This window comes from Colletotrichum graminicola (genome assembly GCF_000149035.1).
Source record: "Colletotrichum graminicola M1.001 genomic scaffold supercont1.6, whole genome shotgun sequence".
Taxonomy (NCBI): Eukaryota; Fungi; Ascomycota; class Sordariomycetes; order Glomerellales; family Glomerellaceae; genus Colletotrichum; species Colletotrichum graminicola.
This window is the reverse complement of record NW_007361010.1, coordinates 488,671-505,820: the sequence shown is the minus strand read 5'-3', so window position 1 is coordinate 505,820 and position 17,150 is coordinate 488,671. Positions and strand designations below refer to the sequence as shown.

General features: G+C 53.3%; 8 protein-coding genes across 8 annotated transcripts; 1 reads left to right on the top strand and 7 right to left on the bottom strand.

Moving 5' to 3' along the window:
• Positions 1–66: 66 nt before the first annotated feature.
• GLRG_02190 (uncharacterized protein) lies at positions 67–2,025 on the bottom strand (the record flags this gene model as incomplete). Its single annotated transcript, XM_008092848.1, has 3 exons — positions 67–1,175; positions 1,225–1,577; positions 1,631–2,025. 3 exons carry the CDS (start codon positions 2,023–2,025, stop codon positions 67–69), a joined length of 1,857 nt encoding a protein of 618 aa, XP_008091039.1.
• A 2,574-nt stretch (positions 2,026–4,599) lies between these two features.
• GLRG_02189 (acyltransferase) lies at positions 4,600–5,584 on the top strand (the record flags this gene model as incomplete). The annotated part of the gene is made up of 2 exons (XM_008092847.1): positions 4,600–5,317; positions 5,385–5,584. 2 exons carry the CDS (start codon positions 4,600–4,602, stop codon positions 5,582–5,584), a joined length of 918 nt encoding a protein of 305 aa, XP_008091038.1.
• Positions 5,585–5,638: 54 nt separating this feature from the next.
• Positions 5,639–5,899, bottom strand: GLRG_02188 (uncharacterized protein; the record flags this gene model as incomplete). Its single annotated transcript, XM_008092846.1, has 1 exon — positions 5,639–5,899. The coding sequence occupies one exon, from the start codon at positions 5,897–5,899 to the stop codon at positions 5,639–5,641; it is 261 nt and encodes an 86-aa protein (XP_008091037.1).
• Positions 5,900–6,320: 421 nt separating this feature from the next.
• On the bottom strand, positions 6,321–7,346 carry GLRG_02187 (uncharacterized protein; the record flags this gene model as incomplete). The annotated part of the gene is made up of 1 exon (XM_008092845.1): positions 6,321–7,346. The coding sequence occupies one exon, from the start codon at positions 7,344–7,346 to the stop codon at positions 6,321–6,323; it is 1,026 nt and encodes a 341-aa protein (XP_008091036.1).
• A 210-nt stretch (positions 7,347–7,556) lies between these two features.
• Positions 7,557–8,087, bottom strand: GLRG_02186 (uncharacterized protein; the record flags this gene model as incomplete). Its single annotated transcript, XM_008092844.1, has 1 exon — positions 7,557–8,087. The coding sequence occupies one exon, from the start codon at positions 8,085–8,087 to the stop codon at positions 7,557–7,559; it is 531 nt and encodes a 176-aa protein (XP_008091035.1).
• An 822-nt stretch (positions 8,088–8,909) lies between these two features.
• Positions 8,910–9,107, bottom strand: GLRG_02185 (uncharacterized protein; the record flags this gene model as incomplete). The annotated part of the gene is made up of 1 exon (XM_008092843.1): positions 8,910–9,107. The coding sequence occupies one exon, from the start codon at positions 9,105–9,107 to the stop codon at positions 8,910–8,912; it is 198 nt and encodes a 65-aa protein (XP_008091034.1).
• A 447-nt stretch (positions 9,108–9,554) lies between these two features.
• GLRG_02184 (ATP synthase) lies at positions 9,555–10,349 on the bottom strand (the record flags this gene model as incomplete). Its single annotated transcript, XM_008092842.1, has 5 exons — positions 9,555–9,587; positions 9,644–9,822; positions 9,896–10,049; positions 10,160–10,189; positions 10,260–10,349. The coding sequence occupies 5 exons, from the start codon at positions 10,347–10,349 to the stop codon at positions 9,555–9,557; spliced, it is 486 nt and encodes a 161-aa protein (XP_008091033.1).
• Positions 10,350–13,464: 3,115 nt separating this feature from the next.
• GLRG_02183 (uncharacterized protein) lies at positions 13,465–13,782 on the bottom strand (the record flags this gene model as incomplete). Its single annotated transcript, XM_008092841.1, has 1 exon — positions 13,465–13,782. One exon carries the CDS (start codon positions 13,780–13,782, stop codon positions 13,465–13,467), a length of 318 nt encoding a protein of 105 aa, XP_008091032.1.
• Between the last annotated feature and the right edge of the window lie 3,368 nt (positions 13,783–17,150).

The following is a 17,150-nucleotide window of genomic DNA, read 5'->3' as shown; positions in this document are numbered from 1 at the left end:
AATCCCCCACCATATATGGTGCTGCTTACAAGAAGAAGCAAATGTTTCGAGCCTGGAAGCAAATACTCAGCAGACGCGGACTCCGCAAACCTCGACCCCTTTACCCTCAATGTAGGGTTGACGATCAAAGTACTTGGCCATGAGCTCCTTGACGAATTCGGCATCATGCGCATCCCAGACATCAAGGCCCATGCTCTCGAGTGTATCGCTGCCAACTCGTACGGTGCTGCGCTCAGGCTCACTGTCGGACAGGAGGAGAACATAGTTCGAGTCCGGGGCCCCCTCGTCGTCGTCGTCTTCGTAGCAGTCGCTCGAACGCTCCACAAGATCCCCCATCACTGTCAGCATTTGCGCCGTTAATCGATGAAAGTATGCAATGATAGCGAGCTCCGCTCTTGCTTCATCGTCATCTGGTCCTACAGCAGGCCGGGATGTGATGGACGCGATCGAGTCGGCCATGCCGCCCGGTGCCGAGGAACGTGCTTTCGGGGGTTTCGACATGCTCGGCGTATGTGGCGTCAACCCAAGATCTGCCAGCAACGCCGCATCGTTGGCCGCCTCCTCCTGCTCTTCGCTGCGAGCCTGCTCACCGGCGCTTGCCCACCACATGAACCCGCTGTATGCCAGCGCTGTCCAGCTCGGCGGCTCGACAATCTTGTCCAAGGTCTTGTCATTCTCGAGTCTCGGGGTAGGAGAGACGTCAGTCGTAAGCTTGACACCTGGCGATGTGTCTGATCGTGGGCTTTCCGCTGTCATTGGCTTTGGCGTGGTTGCTGTCAGCCTGACAAGACCAGACTTGAGTGCACGAAACCTTCTCAAATCCCGTTGTGTTGCTTTGACAGGCACGCCGCGGGGGCATTCAACCGTGGGCCAAACCTTCTCCTTGGCGTTGGGCGCATAGGGTGGGGGCATGGTTATGAGCATATCCCAAAGGGTGTCTTTCATGGCAAGAATGCTGTCGGTTGTGCAGGCGATCCAGCCAGAACCTGACTCATCTGCGAAGTTGTCGTTGCCGCCAGCCTTCCGCCGTTTCGAAGCCTCAAAATCCTCCATCAAGAAAGGGATGTCGTGAACTCCAATGGTGAAAAGGGGCCTCAAGCGTTGCGAGGATGACGTTGGAGCCAGTAGCTCCGTTACCGTGTGGGGAATATTTGAGAGAACGGAAATGTTGTATACTGCACCAATGTCAGTACAGGCCGCCGTCATCATGTCAGTTGGACGCACCAAAATTGCAGATTTCACGCACCGGCGCGTGGCATGAGATCAATATGCGCTTTCGCAGCAAAGCAGCCCTGTGAATGGGGAAAATGAGCGGTCCAAAGGTATCCAGGAGTGCCGTCAAGCTCCAGGCTGGATGGTAAGGGGAGAGCCGGTGGCCATACGGCAGCAATGAAGCGCCGTCTGACGCAGAGCGGTTCCGGCTGTGATGTGCCGTTTTGGGCTGGGAAGCTTGGGCGCTGAAACTGATGGATGGGGACTCCAGCGCCGGCCGTTCCTGCTCAGCCCCTCCCTTGGCCTTGTTCTTCTCCCAGTATTCATCAAGAAGACCAGTATTCTTGCGATCCTCGGCAAGTTTTCTGGTAAAACAATCAAAACGTGCAACGGTCACGCTGTGGCAATATTCACTTACGATGCAATGCCTTTCAAGCCCTCGGCATGCCGCCATGCCCGGCCTAGGCGGCCATAGCTGAGGGGGACCAAAACGCCGACGGCAATCATGCGCGCGTGGCGCGCCTCCTCTTCATCACATGGCGTGTTGATGAATGCACTCAATCCAGCATGTTCCCCGTCGTGAACAAAGTATATCAAGTCGTCGGGAACGGTGTGAAGGCCCGATGGCAGACTCTTGTACTCAACAAGACCCTCAAGCTCGATCCCGGGTGCAGCCTGCTTCCAGACAATCGTGTATCCAGCCTTGACGTCGAAGTCGATGAGAAAAAGAGCAGCTATGGGAGGCAGTTCGGGCTGGGCATTGGCCGCCGGCAAGCGGACCGAGAGGGGGGGTTGTGCCCGGCGGGAGGGCATGGTCGGAATCTTAGCGACTCGAGGTCATCCTACAGCAGTGGGGAGATGCGCCGACAATGGGCAGAGCAAAATTCGGTAGAGGCAGACTTTAGTTTGCAGCGAAAGGTGGATTTCGACGGTAGGATGATATTTCAAAGGACGAATTCGAGGTGATTGGTGATGCGCTCGACGACTGTCGTGCGGTCAAGGTTACGAAGCTCCTCGCCGTCGGGCAACAGTTACCGACGACCCCTGACCGGACGCGCCGGTATCAACGTTAGTCAGCAGACTGTCACTGGTGCTTATCGATAACGATCCCTGCAAACTGCGCTGTACGCACGGATACCTGGGCTTGGGGGATCCGGTCTAGCTAGATATGGTTATGGTAATTGCACACTACACTAGGTGCACTTTGATCCATAGCTACCGAGGCTCGTGAGATTCCGATTACTTGAAAGGCTCTGGTGGAGTTTTCAATTTGAAGATGGAGAAAAGGGAGTGCATGTGTGCCAAGCACTCGGATGTCTGGCTTAGCCATCACGAATATTGCAGCTACGGAGTACGGAGTACTGGCGATAGAATGGCTCCGAGACATCAGGCGAGGTGGGTTGGTTGAGTGAGTTGAAGAGGGTGTCATTGTCATTTCTACATAATAGATAGGTTTTTTCACAGGGCTGTTGGATACCCGTCGATCCTAGCTTGCGCTACGGAGTACACAGAACCGCTCTAACGGTTTAGCTCCCTCGTAACACAACTCCAGCCGCTGAGACCAACAATACAGAAGCCCCAAGACATGGAGGAAAGGGGGTCTGGTCTGTAAGCACATTTGCAGCAAGATCCATATAAATAGGCCTAGAGTATCTAATCAAATTCAACTTGGGCATCCTTCCACGAACACTGCTCCAGCTGCTGCATTTTGGTCGCATTGCGAGCTAGCGAGCATCTATCAATATCATGTTGATCCGATATGCACGCATAAATATCAGATCCTTTCGTGGACGGAGAAAGAGGTTTTCTTCTTGGAACTTGAAATAGACCCAACAACTCATTCCTGAGCACTAGGTACCTACAGGTGAAGCAGGAGCAGCATGCTGACTAACCTAGCTGGAACGCTGCGGCCTCAGGTTGAGAGCGCAACTACCTACCTAGGTACCGTACCCACGTACCTACCCAGGTAGGTAGGTGGCAGGGTGGGTAAGTAGCACATTGTACACCAAAATGGTGTCAGGAAGACAGATCAAGGAAGGCGCCGTCGTCTTTCCTCAGCATTCGCAACTTTTCTTTCATTTTTACTTTTACACGTGCCATGTGCACCAGCCAAAAATCTTGTCTTCTTGTAGGTACGCTAACCAACCTACCTTAGCCTCCCGTCTGGTCCTGGCATGGCTCCCCAACAGTACCAGCAAGCCAACCACCGCTCACAAAAGAAAAACAACCTATCCGTACGTGGGATTGCAAAGAGTCGTCTCAAGATCTATCTATGCTTGGTGCACCAATGTCTGTCTGTCTGTCTGTCTTTACCCGCCCCTCCCTCTCTCATCAGGTGTCCCGTTCGTCCGTTCGTCCGCTCGTGTAGCCAGCACATGGTATATATGAAGACGGCATAATGACATGTGCTAGAGACCTGTCGACAGGACACCAGGTTCAATGTGGCCTAGCGCCCATAACGGTCTGGGTCGAATTTGGGGGGAGTTGACCCGAAGATGTTCCTTCTCAATCACACAGTTACATACCTACCTGGGTAAACCTTGCTGCGCACTCATGGAATACTGCACAATCGGCCGGCGTCAGCAAGGAACCGTCTTCTCCCAGCCGTTGTTACCTACGCGTGGGCCGGCACTTTTTCCCCAACGACCTGCGCTTGAGGGGCATTAGCTTCCCCTCCTCTCCCTCAAGTCATCCCACCAAAAAATAAAATAAAAAAATCTCTGGGACGAACCAGCACGAGGAAAACCCCACACCTCTTGCTGACCTCGACCTTGCTGGGTTGCGACCCAGTTCACGACCCATGACTGACGACTGGGGCCATGGTCGCCGCCTAGCTTGTGGTATGGTGCGGTGAGGTGTGCGGTCCAAGTGCAGCAAGTGAGTGTGCGGTTCCTGTCACGTTTCCATTTCTCTTTCCTCTGGCCGCTGCCGCAAGGTACGACTTGCTGCTCATCGGAAAGCCTGCTCGCCAACTCCGATTGATTCCCTTACATCGTCATTGGCCCCCAGTCTCGTCAATCTTCCCTCCCTGAGACACACCTCCAACTCACGCATTACGCTCCCCCCCCCGTAACATGTGTCTTCGGAAGCTGTAGCCTTTCCGCCTTCTCTTTCCATCTCCCCCTTCTCCATCTCTCCCTCTCTGGCTTGTTGTGTCGTTCCGCCTCGCCCTTGTGACGATCCTTCGTTCCACTGCCTAAACCCCGCGTTCGAAGCTCCCTCCTCAACATATCTGCCTCGAGGTGCGCCCCTCCGCCACCGCGCCCCAAAGAAGCTAAACGCCCGCCGTTCTGACTATCATCTCTTTCTCCAAGCTTCCGCGCGCCTGTACCCTTTTTACGCCAGCTGCCGCCGCCGCACCGACCAGGCGCATACTCACCAGCAGTCATGTCGTCTTTTCTGGGCTTCATCTTCTCTTTTTTCAAGGGTTACGCCGCCCTCGTCGTTGCCCTCTACATGTTGTCCTTCGTCGTTCCGAAGGCCGCCTTCGCCGCCCGCGTCCTGGCCTCCTACATCTCGCTGGCGTTAGCGGCTGGCTGGGGTGTCTTCGCCTCCATCTTTTTGCGCCTCATTGGCGAGCAGGGCATCGCGCAGTGGATGACCGGCCGGGCTTTCAGCTATCTCATGGCCCTGACGACAGGCATCACCTTTGAGGTCATCGATCCCAACAACGTCCTCAACAACACACGCCCGGCCGTCTTCGTCGGCAACCACCAGACCGAGCTCGATGTCCTCATGCTGGGCGCCATGTTCCCCAAATACTGCAGCGTCACCGCAAAGGCCTCGCTCAAGAAGACGCCCATCCTCGGCTGGTTCATGACCCTGAGCGGCTCCATCTTCATCGATCGCAAGAACACAAAGGATGCCAGGGATGTCATGTCTGGCGCTGCGGATCAGATTCGTAAGAGAAACCAGAGCGTCTACATGTTCCCCGAGGGTACTCGTAGCTACGCAAAGGACCCTGTACTGCTGCCATTCAAGAAGGGCGCCTTTCACCTCGCCGTCCAGGCCGGCGTGCCCATCGTTCCCTGCGTCGTCGCCAACTACAGCCACGTTCTCTGGCTCAAGGGCCTCGTCTTCAACTCTGGCAAGATCCCCGTCAAGGGTAAGTCAACTGGTTTCCATCGTGATCCGGACAAGGTTTAGACTTATGCTGACTCGTCTTGACGCAGTTCTCGACCCGATCCCCACGACTGGCCTGACCGCCGCCGATGTCGACGAGCTTACCCAGAAGACGCGAGATCTCATGTTGGAGGAGCTCATCAGCCTCTCTGAGAAGGCTCAAGGCAGACCCTTGAAGGTTGCTCACGACGCTACTTCCGCGAAGACCACCGGCACCGACGCTGTCACGGATACCGTCTCGTCCCTATGAGGCATGCATACTCTGCAAGAGACTGAGAGCTACAGTATCAGACGAGCCAGCGCATTAGAATCTTCCTTGAACAGGGAGGATATTCTCAAATGAACACGCATAAACGTCTCCTTTACAAGAGGGCTCCAAACAACGGATTTGCATGGCTGGGTACGGGTAGGTAGACTCGCGAGGGGCCATTTCTTGATACCCTATAGACCGAAAGCATTTACATTCCTCCCTCCGCTCTGTCGGCCTCCATTTGTGGCCTGCGGGGCCTCGGGGAACTAGATGTTCGGCATGATGTGTAGACGAACACGGCGCGCAGACTAGCATTTCTTGTTGATTGCCATTTTACATTGGTTTATTTACATGGCTTCGTTTGCGAGAGACGCTTTATGAAGAGGAGCTTTGGGACTACCGCTTTTTGGTGGCTTGGTGATTTAGACTTTGCCTGATCTTTGATCGGTCCCAGGACGGGGGGACAACTTGGAGCAGTCATGCCGGGTCTTTGGCAGAGAACCAGGGCAGGGTAGTCATGCAACCATCTCGATGGTTACGGGTTGATGCCAACTCTTGGGTGTTGTCTACGGCACATTGCACCCCGATGGGGGCCATGAGGGTAGCAATGAAACCAATCTATTCAGTTACTTGTTGTCTAACTCATGCTTGTGTCATCGTTTCCATAGTCCTGCCCATCCTGCCTAGTCTACTCCGTACTCCAACGGCAATTTCAACCCTAGCGTCCTCTCGAGTTTTATACATTGGAGGACACCTGAGTCAAGTCAGTGTTGATGATAAGGTCGTCTTTGCCCTTCAGGTGCATGACTATGGTAAGCCCCTCGACACCCAGGTCATTGTCGCTCTGGCTGGCGTTGGTCTCAATATCAACCCGCCCGGGCGAGTTGTGTTGTTCCTGGGACACAATCTCCGCCTTCAGCTGCCGCACTTCGGCCGTCAAGTTCAGGTACCGTTCCTTCCAGGAGCACGTGTGGTTGGGCGGCATAATGGGCATTGGGCTAAAGACCTCGACATCGCCAGTGCAGCTCCGGGGTGGCTCAACGCTGGATTGCTCAGCGCTGTCGACACGTGCCTCTTCGACTGGAGCCGAGTCCAAATCAGAAGGGACAGCCTCGCTAGTCTGAGAAACGTGGGTGACAGTATCCGATTCCGCCTTCGTCATTTGCAAAGTTTGCGACGTCGATTGCGTAGAGTTTGAAATTCGTATCTCCTCTAGACGCTTCTGATTCACCCTGTACGACTGTTCATTGCGGCCCTGTTGTCTAGTATCGCCTGCCGCTTCTGACGCCTCCGTGGTAACATCCGGAGTTAGTTCGACAGCATTAGCAAGGAATGGTGATGGCGAAGGCGTCTCATGACGACAAGTCAGGCAGGTGTCAGCTCGCTTGTTGTGGTCGCCGTAGTTTTCGCCCCCGCCGTACTGTTCTCCGGGGGAATCATCATCCAACGCTTGGGTCTTCCGAAGCTGCGATCTCCAAGACTCAACGTCGGATGACTTCTGTTCCCGAACCTGCAGGGACATGTTTTCCTCCTTCTGCACCCGACGTAACTGTTTTCTCATCCACGGCAACGGCTCCTTGTTCGTTTCGAGTATTGTCTTTTGGACCACTTTCTTCAACTTCGGCCACTGGATTTTCTGCTGGCTTGTCGGAGACCCGTACTGTGTGATCTGGTTCTGTGATAGCTGGCTACTGCTTTTGGTGCTCTGAAGTGATACCGTAGATGCTGGAGGGCTGCGTGTCTCTGGTTCCAATGAGGACATGACAGCGGAACTATTTCTGTTCGAGCTGTTCATTTGAGGCGTACTCTTGCTCTCTATTGAAGCCAGTCTGCTCCTCGCCTGACCGGGACTTTTCAGCCAAGACGGCGAACGAGAAAGTTGTCTCGCTGCACGTACAGAGGTAGAATCTGAACTTTTCTTCTTGACCGGATCCACATCAAAGGACCGCGATCTTTCCATATCATGGGCCTTCTAAGCCCTGGTGTACTTTCTGTCCTCGGTCATCGCCATGTCCAGGCTCACTAGTTTTTCTCGATTGAGGCCGGTGCTGCTGACCTGTGACAGCATGTTTTCCATGGAACGTGTCGATGCCATAGTTGCCTTCGAGACATTATCGCGAGGCACATGGGTAGCTCCTTTCATCGGAATGAAGCCTGCGGCAAGGTGCTCCATGATGTGCTGAGAACGCTTCAGATCTTCGGCATGGTGGTACATCTTGTCAATCCTGTCCTGGACCGGGTCGGCCGACGAACGATGTGGAAGCAACTGGTCCGAGTCGCCGATGTTTTCTGCAGGGGCCTGCTGTTCCATGATGCACGTAACATTGTAGGGGCCAGGATGGTGGTCAGCATGAATGGCATTGCATCTGGGGTTCTCATAGTCTCCGTGTGTGTCCACGATGCCCAGGTCGGCCTGTTTGGGTACGCAATCTGATAGCCTCGATGCCTGGTTCGCCCGGGCAGCTGTATCAGTTATCTGAGGCACTGCCGCAGTGGTTTTCATCTTTCTGTCTGCACGGATGAATGGGTTATCTTTGAGGATAGCTGAAGTGGACGCAGGTCTGCTCTTGAAAATTTTCGTGACTTCCAATGGAGGTGATGATCGACTGCGCTCTTCGATCGCGTTCAATGTGAGCCGTTGGCTCGTCAAGGCGCTCTGCTGCGTGCTTTCTACGTGCTCAGCGCCAAGCGACACCTCGTCGTCTGGTATCTCACTCGCACATTGCGGGCAGACTGCGTGTCCACACGTGCTGCAATACGTTCGAGATGTAACTTCAACTCCGCAGGAATGGCATGTATTGAATGCATGGCGGGGAATGCTGTTGGCCCCGTCTTGGTGACGCGAGAAGTCCTCTCCTTCGTCATCAGAGAGCCATCCGGATGGACGAGAGATGCCAAACTCTGCAAAGATGTCCCGAGCATGACGTTTCCGAATAGTGGACGAGGTTCGCTCAGTCCCCCGAGAGTAATCCGAGGAAGCAGACTGGTTAGAGAAAAGACGATACTGTTCTGTATGTGATGCGGGCCTCATTGAGAGTGTAGGCCTCGCGGCAAGCTGATTTTGTGTCTTGCTGGGTCGTAATCGAAGACGCCCTGTCGAGGCCGTCTGGAGAATCTGTAGACGCCCCAGATCTGCCTTCCCGGTGGGTGTCAGACGGACAGAGTGCTGCCGACGTAACGTGGACGTGACACCTTGACTGCTTCGTTGAGAGCCTTCGTCCGGTACCAAGCCCATAAACAAATGGCCTTGAGACGGTGCTTGAGATTCGGCAACCAGTGTGCTGCGTGTCGCCGGCCTCGCAAAGATTTTGTTGGTCCGCTGACCCTAGCCGAACCAAGTACTCTCGCGTTCTCTCGCGTCTGGAGGTGATGGCTCGCGGTCTGACACGCAAATAGAGGGTTGCCTCGTGAACTTCTGACGCCTCGCAGATACTAAACCATCTGGGATGTCACCGTCGTCAGGCAGCGTAATGACAGTATTGACATCGGGAGGACGATAATCGTCAACGAAAGGATCTTCCATATCAGGAGATAGTGGGTAGTAATTATGAAATGTCGCACGATGCTGGGGTAAGCGTAAAATGGTACTGTAATGGATGGGCCACGGGCGTATGAGAAATGATGCTCGTTGATGGGCGATGCGGAACATTACCTAGGGTAGTAGGATTGCCTCGAGAGAGGTCAGGATCAATATATTTTGGGGAAAGTCAGAAGGCAGAGGCCAGGCAGGGACTGCAGCATGGAAAGGAGACAGGACCAGCCGAGGACCTGGCAGCATTACTCCCGTCACACAAGGAAAGGACCGCCCCACACGTTGAGCAGGATGCACGGCATGCACGCGGTACAGCTGGAGAGCGAAGGAACGCTGGAAAACGTCGCAAGTGGGTTCAATTATGCGATGTTAGATGAGATAGGGAATCCGAGTATTTTGATGTACAACGTCATGTCACCCACGACCTTCTTTTACACTCTATTTCAGAGCAGCCTGCAGGCTCTCGAGAACCTAGGAAACAAATATTAGCAGCTCGAGCATGCATCTTCACTTGCGTGGGCACTAACCTCCAACTCAATCTTGGCCTCGGCGATGTCCTGCTCGCTTCCGCTGCCGGAGGCAACCTTCTGGGCTTCGGCAATCTGAGACTTGACAGCCTCAGCGCTGAAGTCCTCGAGGGGGTATCCCTCGGTGGCATTGATGCTAAGGACGGAGTTGGGCTGGACAACGGCGAAACCGCCGGACACTGTAGGCGGGCATTCCCCGTCAGTTTTCTCATCCTTGCCATCCCTTGGAAAGTTTGTTGTGATGTGACGTACGGAAGAACTGCTTGCTGGGACCGCTCTCCTCGATGATCTCGACCAGGCCGGACTTGAGCTGCTCAATTGAGGGAACGTGGTTGGCGAGAACACCCATCTCGCCGGACTCGGCGGGGATGTTGACCTGCACAACATCCTGGGACTTGTAGATAGACTGCGGTTGCGGCAATTAGCTCCGGTCCTTCAATTGGCTCCCCGTTGTGCCGAATCGTCATCGTCGGCTCGTGTGTCGCTCAATGGGTTCGTAAATCATCGGGTTCGTACCTGGTGAGGGAGCGACAGGCTCAGCTTGATCTGCAAACCGTCAGCGGAAGTTCGAGGGCCAGCTCGGAGGATGCAGTGCGGTGCTTGCCTTGTCCGGGACGGCATCTGCGTAAGTTCTGCGCTGAAGGGGGGCGCGGATGGCAGCAGGGCGGGCTCTGAGAGCCGCGCGCGCGAAGCGGAAAGAGTTCATGATGGGCTGAGCTGGCAATGGGATGTGATGCTTGAGGCAGCTCGGATGAGGTCGCTGGCAGGAATCTTTCGGCTGAGTCCGTTCGCGATTCGGCTAGCGGGAGAAACTTTGGTCACGCCTATGGGCACATGACCGGCGTGCCGTGCACGGTGCAGCCCCGTTTTCATCACTGAACCCTTTCTACAATAAGAGTGGATTGCTACATGAATTTACTTTGGAAACAGTATATACATCTAGTGGAGCACCTGTGGCTCGCTTATAACGATCTCGACATTGCTTTCCACAATGACACGGCACCAATGCACGTTTCGCACGCCTTATAGCTATGGTATCACGAAATAGGACCACTTAGGGGCATTTCATAGGACTGAAAGTAGCTTGTTTCTATGTAGTAAAGTGCTCTACATAGTAGGGCCTGTCAAGTCTGCTTATATTCATTATGGTAGTTGTTGTCTATAGTTCTGCGCTTACTACTACCCGTCGAATACGTTCCTACCCTATTTTCTTTTCTTTAAATACCTGTGTATACACAGATGGCAGTGAATACGAGCATGTATCGCCAATGATTACTTGGCGGGGGGAAAAGGCTCAAAAAGAAAATTCTAACACGAAAAAACCATTATTAACCCATGGACGACGAGTATCATCTAAGCAAACCTTACTCCAAAGTCGCTTGAGGTTTCGTTCGTCTCTGCCAAAATCTTGAGCCGCGTTGAACACTTACAAAACACTGCTAGACTGTACCGAGGAAGACCATGAATAACCTGGCTAGTTAGCCAGCAAGGGCTCCATCTCCCCGGCAAGCGCGCCGTTGATCTCACGGCGCTTCGCTGGCCAGAGAATGGCGGCCTAGACGACGTCGAAAATGAGACTGTCTGCTACCACGAAGCCGGTATGCCGATACCACGCCTTGGTGACGCGATAGTCTGCCGGGGTCCGAGCCGGGCGGCTAAGCGAGGACCTTGCGGGCCTAGAAGTAAAGGACGGCGGCGCCGACGAGGGGGGTTGCGTGGTTAACCAGGGACGCGTACATGTAGCCGAAGAGAGCCACGGCCCAGCGTTGGTCTTTGTCATACGGATCGTTGGCGAGGACGTCAACCGCTAGGGGGGGCGACGGAGAAGAGCAAGCAGAATATGTAGATTGAGAGAGAGGCCTAGGGGAGAAATGACCAGTGGCCGGACGGGTGAATGAGGCAGGCAACGAAACTGGAGGGATGGAGTGCTAACTTCGGTCCACGGATGTGTGGCTCTCGAAGACATGAAACAGGTTCATGTCAGGTTGTAGAAGGAAATGGGAGCAAACAGAAAGTAGGGAGGGGGTGGGAGATACCGTTGCCATCGCGGCGGCCCAGAGTCGGAGAAGCTGGGGCCAGAAAGAGGCGAAGCTCAGGGCGAGGAGGATGCTGTATGCGTGGAGTAAAGCGCTCAGGTCAACGATGGGACGGACGGCGGGTGTAGGACTAGAGGAGAGCAACACACATACTGAGCCATCTTGGCACCACCATTGCTTCGGATTGGGGGTTGCGAGTGTGTCTTCTATCCGCCGAGATAGATACCGGTTGTATCAGAGGGCTGTGAACTTTACACGGAAGCACCAAGCGTAGGGCGATGGGGAGAAAAGGGAGACAGAGGTGCTGGGGGGCAAGCAGAGGAAGAGAAGGCAGGCGGAGGAAAGGGACAAAGGGGAAAGAAGAGATGCCCAGGTCTGGACAAGTAGAGTTCACCCAGTGGCTAGGCAGACTGGCGAGGATGAAGACTTAGCATAGACGGAATCAGGTATACCGAATCGCTTCAGTTGTGTTAGTTAACTGCCCTACACCACCCCCTAACTTGGGTTTGAAATCTCTTAGCTGCTCTAGGGGGTGCTTACTAGCTGTATGTCAGCCCAACAGGCTATAACGGCAAGGCAAGGCAAGGCGAATAACATACAAGAATCATGAATGGCAGCTTTTACTGCACTGGGTGCTAGGGCCAGGTCAACTAATCTTGATAGAAGGGTCTCGACGTACGATGGATGGGCTCTAACCCTAGTAGGACAGAACAAGACGGCAGAGAGCACGGGCCCGCCTTGAGATTACATAATATGAGCTTATCCAGACGACGCCGACGAAGAGAACTACTCGTTGCCAACTGCCCCATCCCAACACCGCTTGGCCTGCGTCAGAGTCTCCTCTGCATAGTTTTTGCCGTCCCACCTGACAAACATGCACCGAGCGCTTCGAACGTCGCCCCATGTGCATGCCGCTGGAGACTACGCCTCAGAGAATTCCCGTGCGTCTGCTGTGGATTATACTACAGCCAGGGGTTTTGACCGGTTGCCCAGCTATCGACCCTTGGAGATGGGACCATGGTATGATGAGAACGGTAAATGTGAGCTAGACCGCAGCAAGCCAGTGATCAGAACCCTTCCTACATGGAGCAGCCATTCACACAATGTCCCGTGAAGGATCTGGCATTTCTGTTCTCCCGTTCGGACTTGGCGCGCCGTGCAGGTAGGTGTCTAAGTAGGTGTGTTGTGGTGTCGCGAGACTGGAAAATCGAGAGGCCTGGGCTTGAACCCCTGGTCTTCTTACCTACCTTCTTACACCTCCAGCATGCTAAATGTTCCTATGCCTGTCACCGGGGGCCTGTCAACCGGCGTTAGTGGCCATCGTTGTGAAAAGCTGGCGGGATAATACCTGTCGTCTTCGTGAAGATGAATTCGGACCCCCGGTCTATGTGATGCCAGGGCAGCATATAAAGTTCCGTCGCCGTCACTCGCTCGACATTCTGGCATCAATATAGCAATTAATATCTCATCTTTACTTAGTTGTGAATTCTCTTCTCCGGCCATGAAGCCCCTCTGTTCTGGCCGTGCTTCTGGTGCCGGCACAGGTGGCTGCCACGGCCGCCTTTGCACATTTAATGGTATGTTCGCCCAGCAAAGACCACACGGCCACAATTTACACCAACCTCCCCGGCCAGAACAGGAACTGGGCCTGGCGTGGAGATGATCTCTGGATAAATGAGTCATCCGCCACGAACCCTAAGGCGTGTTTGCCAGTCCTCAGTCCTAGGTATCCATCCACCAACACGCCTGAAAACGAGCTTGAAATTCCAGACGTGCTGCTAGCGGTCATATTTCGAGTTCTTCTAGAGTATCTCGTGGAATGGCCACGGCGCGTCCCACTAAATCGGGCCCTTGGACGACCAGCAGTCCAAAGCCTTCGAGATCGACAAGGCCTCCTTCAATTACGTCAAGGACATGACGCATGGCGTGTGGCGCGGCCACCTGCTGTTCATCATTGACAGGTACAAGAACCTCAACCTCCTTGCTGTTAGTAAGGAGAGCGACGTCATGTGGTCCCGCGAGTGTGGCGCCCGACAACGTCTTCTCGTACGAATTCGGGCTTGCATGGTAGACTGACGGGACTGGGGCAGTGCCGAAGACCATGATGAGATTGTGGTCATGCTATCCTGTTGGATTACAGTCAAGGTTGTTAAGCCCGCCGATGACGAGGGCCGGTCAAAGCTACTTATACCAAGTCTGTGCCTATTGATTCTAGAGTTGTTGTATAAACTGAAAGTTTGTCCTGCTGGAGCTTTTAGAGCTCATGTCGTTGCCGCCAATGACATATCTCACGTCTTAGCACGCCTCGAAGGCATCGAGGCAAATATATCTGGCTATTCATTTCTCTTTTCGACCTTGCTCAGCACTTGCCATGCCACCAGAAGCAGGTGCGTTGCTCACACCCCTATTCAGGTGGCAAGCATCCAATCGTAAGCAGCAAGTTTCGGCTGCGCCGCCAATCTTACATAGCAACCCAGTCGCCTCCCGAGCTTTTTTGGCGACGAGGCTAGAGGGAGCTGGGTAACCCACCGTCGCGTCGTTTTCGTGGATATTCAGGCTCAGCTCTGGCTGAGTCACAAATTGGCTGGCCACGTCTGCAAAGACCCAGAATCAGTCCCTCGGCAAGGTCACAAAACTGTTGTGTCTTACTTGCTCGACCTGTGAAGACGCCTTAGGAATTCTCACAGCTCTATAGCCTACGTCCTGTTTCATGATGAATGGAGACGGGTTCTCTATTCTCACCTTGCGGTCAACTGAGCTTGACTTGACTGTTGCTGAGTTCAAACATATCGCGTAGCGAAGATTCTCAATCACGTCAAACGGCGAGGCGCTTCTAAGGAAGTTTGGCAATTCACTGAGGTCAAATACTTTCTGGATCGATGCAATTTGTATCAAGCTAGGCGAAAACCACCAAAATTGTTTCAATATTCGGAACATGGAACAAGATTTACAAAAACTGACCGCTACTCATCAGTCTAGGGGAGCCAACGTAAAACAGTAATCTAGCCATCGACATTGTTGGAGTCTTCAAATGCTGTTACAACAAAGACGGCTCTGACATGCACTTCTTGAGCCCTTCATGCATGGCCCGGGCCCAGAGACTTCGAAAACGTGTTCGGAAGAGGTACCGCCCTGGAAAGCGTCTGGCGAGCTCATTAAACGACCTTGGATTATGCGCCATTAGACTTTTCAAGAGTTCGTCCTATTCGAGCATAAGAAATCCTCCATCAGAAACTATGACTTGTACTTTTAAGTCCATAGTGATCCCCTGAGTATAATGGTTTTACCGCTGGCAAGAATCAAGCTGACTGGCATTGTAGAAGTTAATCACTGATAAATACACCGACTTGATGGATAGTCTTTTACTCCTATTTGGCCAAATACGTCACAGCAAGGCCCGCTGATACTGCGAGATAATACAATATAGCGACATTACCACCGCTTTGCTACGTGCGGCTTGAGATGCCTAAGCACAAACAGACGCTTGCGAGAGTCTCCCCCGGTCACATCTCTAATGTGACGGTGATTAAAACTAATTCAATAATCAGAGTATTGGGCCAGTCGAGCTCGTGATAGGAATATCAGCATCGTATACCACTACGAGCGACCGCCAATAACACGGCTATGGGGCATTCGTGGTCAAATAGCGGCAAGAACTGTTTAAACCAGAAAGAGTAAATAAACGATGAAGGCTGAAACAAAAGTTAACATCACGGCCTTATTGTTAAACATTGCACTGGGAATATATCGAAGAGATATTGCGCGGTGAGGACTATTAGCCATAGACACCCGCGAAGTCACTCGAGAACACATGCAACATGCATACGCAAATACTTTGGCCACACGCGCTATTCCAAGCCACGGGGTAAGTAGCCAGAGGCCGGATTACCTTCTATGAATTACAAGCGGTTGCGTTCACATATTACAAATGGGGAAACAGGTGCTATTCGTTAAGAAGACCCAGTCCACATGAAGTCAGCAACTGCGTGAGCAGATCAACTCGCTCACAGGGAACAAAAGGCTGGCGAGTTGAGCCACGTCAGCATATAGACCGCCTCGAGCCAACTAATACCAAGACGGGTCAGCAGTTATCAGTCATCATAACTCCACATCAACCGTCATGGATACCAGGTGACATTTCCTCTTGCGACTACTAAACTTGGAAACTTGGCTCACCCTCACTTACGTGTATGATGATCACCCTTGGTTAACCGCGAGTCATAAGCTACACGACTTGTAGAAGAAGTAACTCGGGAAGAACCGCAAACGACATGGAATCCGAAGACACACAGCACATCATGTCAAAGCACTCGAAAAGGGAAATTGATATCCCCTACCTCTATCTCGGGATCACCGCCCGTCTCACAGCGGATGTTCCAAATTGAAGCTCCCCACGTTGGGCATCATAGGCAGCCGATACGGTCCAAGCTTCTTCCCTGTCTGTCTCTTGCAGAGATGCGCCTCTATCCAACCCCTGGTAGCTTGACGGATATCAGCCTGGCACGTAGCTCCTTAGTCATTCAAAGCCACCCTGTGATCGAGGATCATCTGCACCTATGGCCAATCAGTCACTTGCAAGTTGCTTGTTCCTCGATAATCAAGCCGCCACATTTGGCAGTCGCGCTTGTCTTTTGGTATTTGTGGCTAGTAAGGATTAACCCATCGCCATCGTGGACCACCACCTCCCAAAATTATATCACTGGGCATATGATATGGCATGTGTATACACCGCAGATCTATCAATGGACAAATGACAAATATAGAAATCCCAAATACTCCAAGGTATCATGTGCACACATCTTCGGTGACGTCCTTGGCAGGTGCCGCCTTTCCCACTTTGTCCAATCTTTCTTTTCGAAACGAAACACCAGGCCAACAGCAACCAACAGCGTTCCCCAATCACCACCGAAGCCTTCTGGGCCCCTCCCCTCAAGATCCGAAAATCGAACAGACGATCATCAGCCAAATGATTGACTGGATCGACTTGAGAAGACCGGGAGAAGGCGAGTAACCCGAACGAGTCGAGCATAACGGTTACAAGCGAAACGGCCGCCATTGCTGTCGCCCCCCCTCCCCCAAAGAGGTATGAGAGATTCCCCGCGGATAAAGAAAACCCGCGGTTCTTGAAACGCCAAGGGTGAAGGTCACGCTCACAGCCCACGACTCGCGACGACGGGCCGTACGGCACCCGGCTACCGAAGGGTGGTGGGAAGGGCGAAAGTAAGGGAAGGCAGTAGGCTCGCTGGCTCGCGTGCTCACCGCTAGTCTCCGTCGGGAGACAAGGTGCCTTCCCTGGAAGTTCTGGAAGGAAGCGAGACATGACGATGGTAAGCTTTCGACATCGGACGAAGGCGACGCAGCGCACGGAGGAAGGGGGAGAAAAGAAAAAGGGGGTGGAGGGGAGCAGCGCCACCACATGCTCGATGGAAGTGGAAACCAACCACCCGCATCTCCCACGTCTTACATGCGAC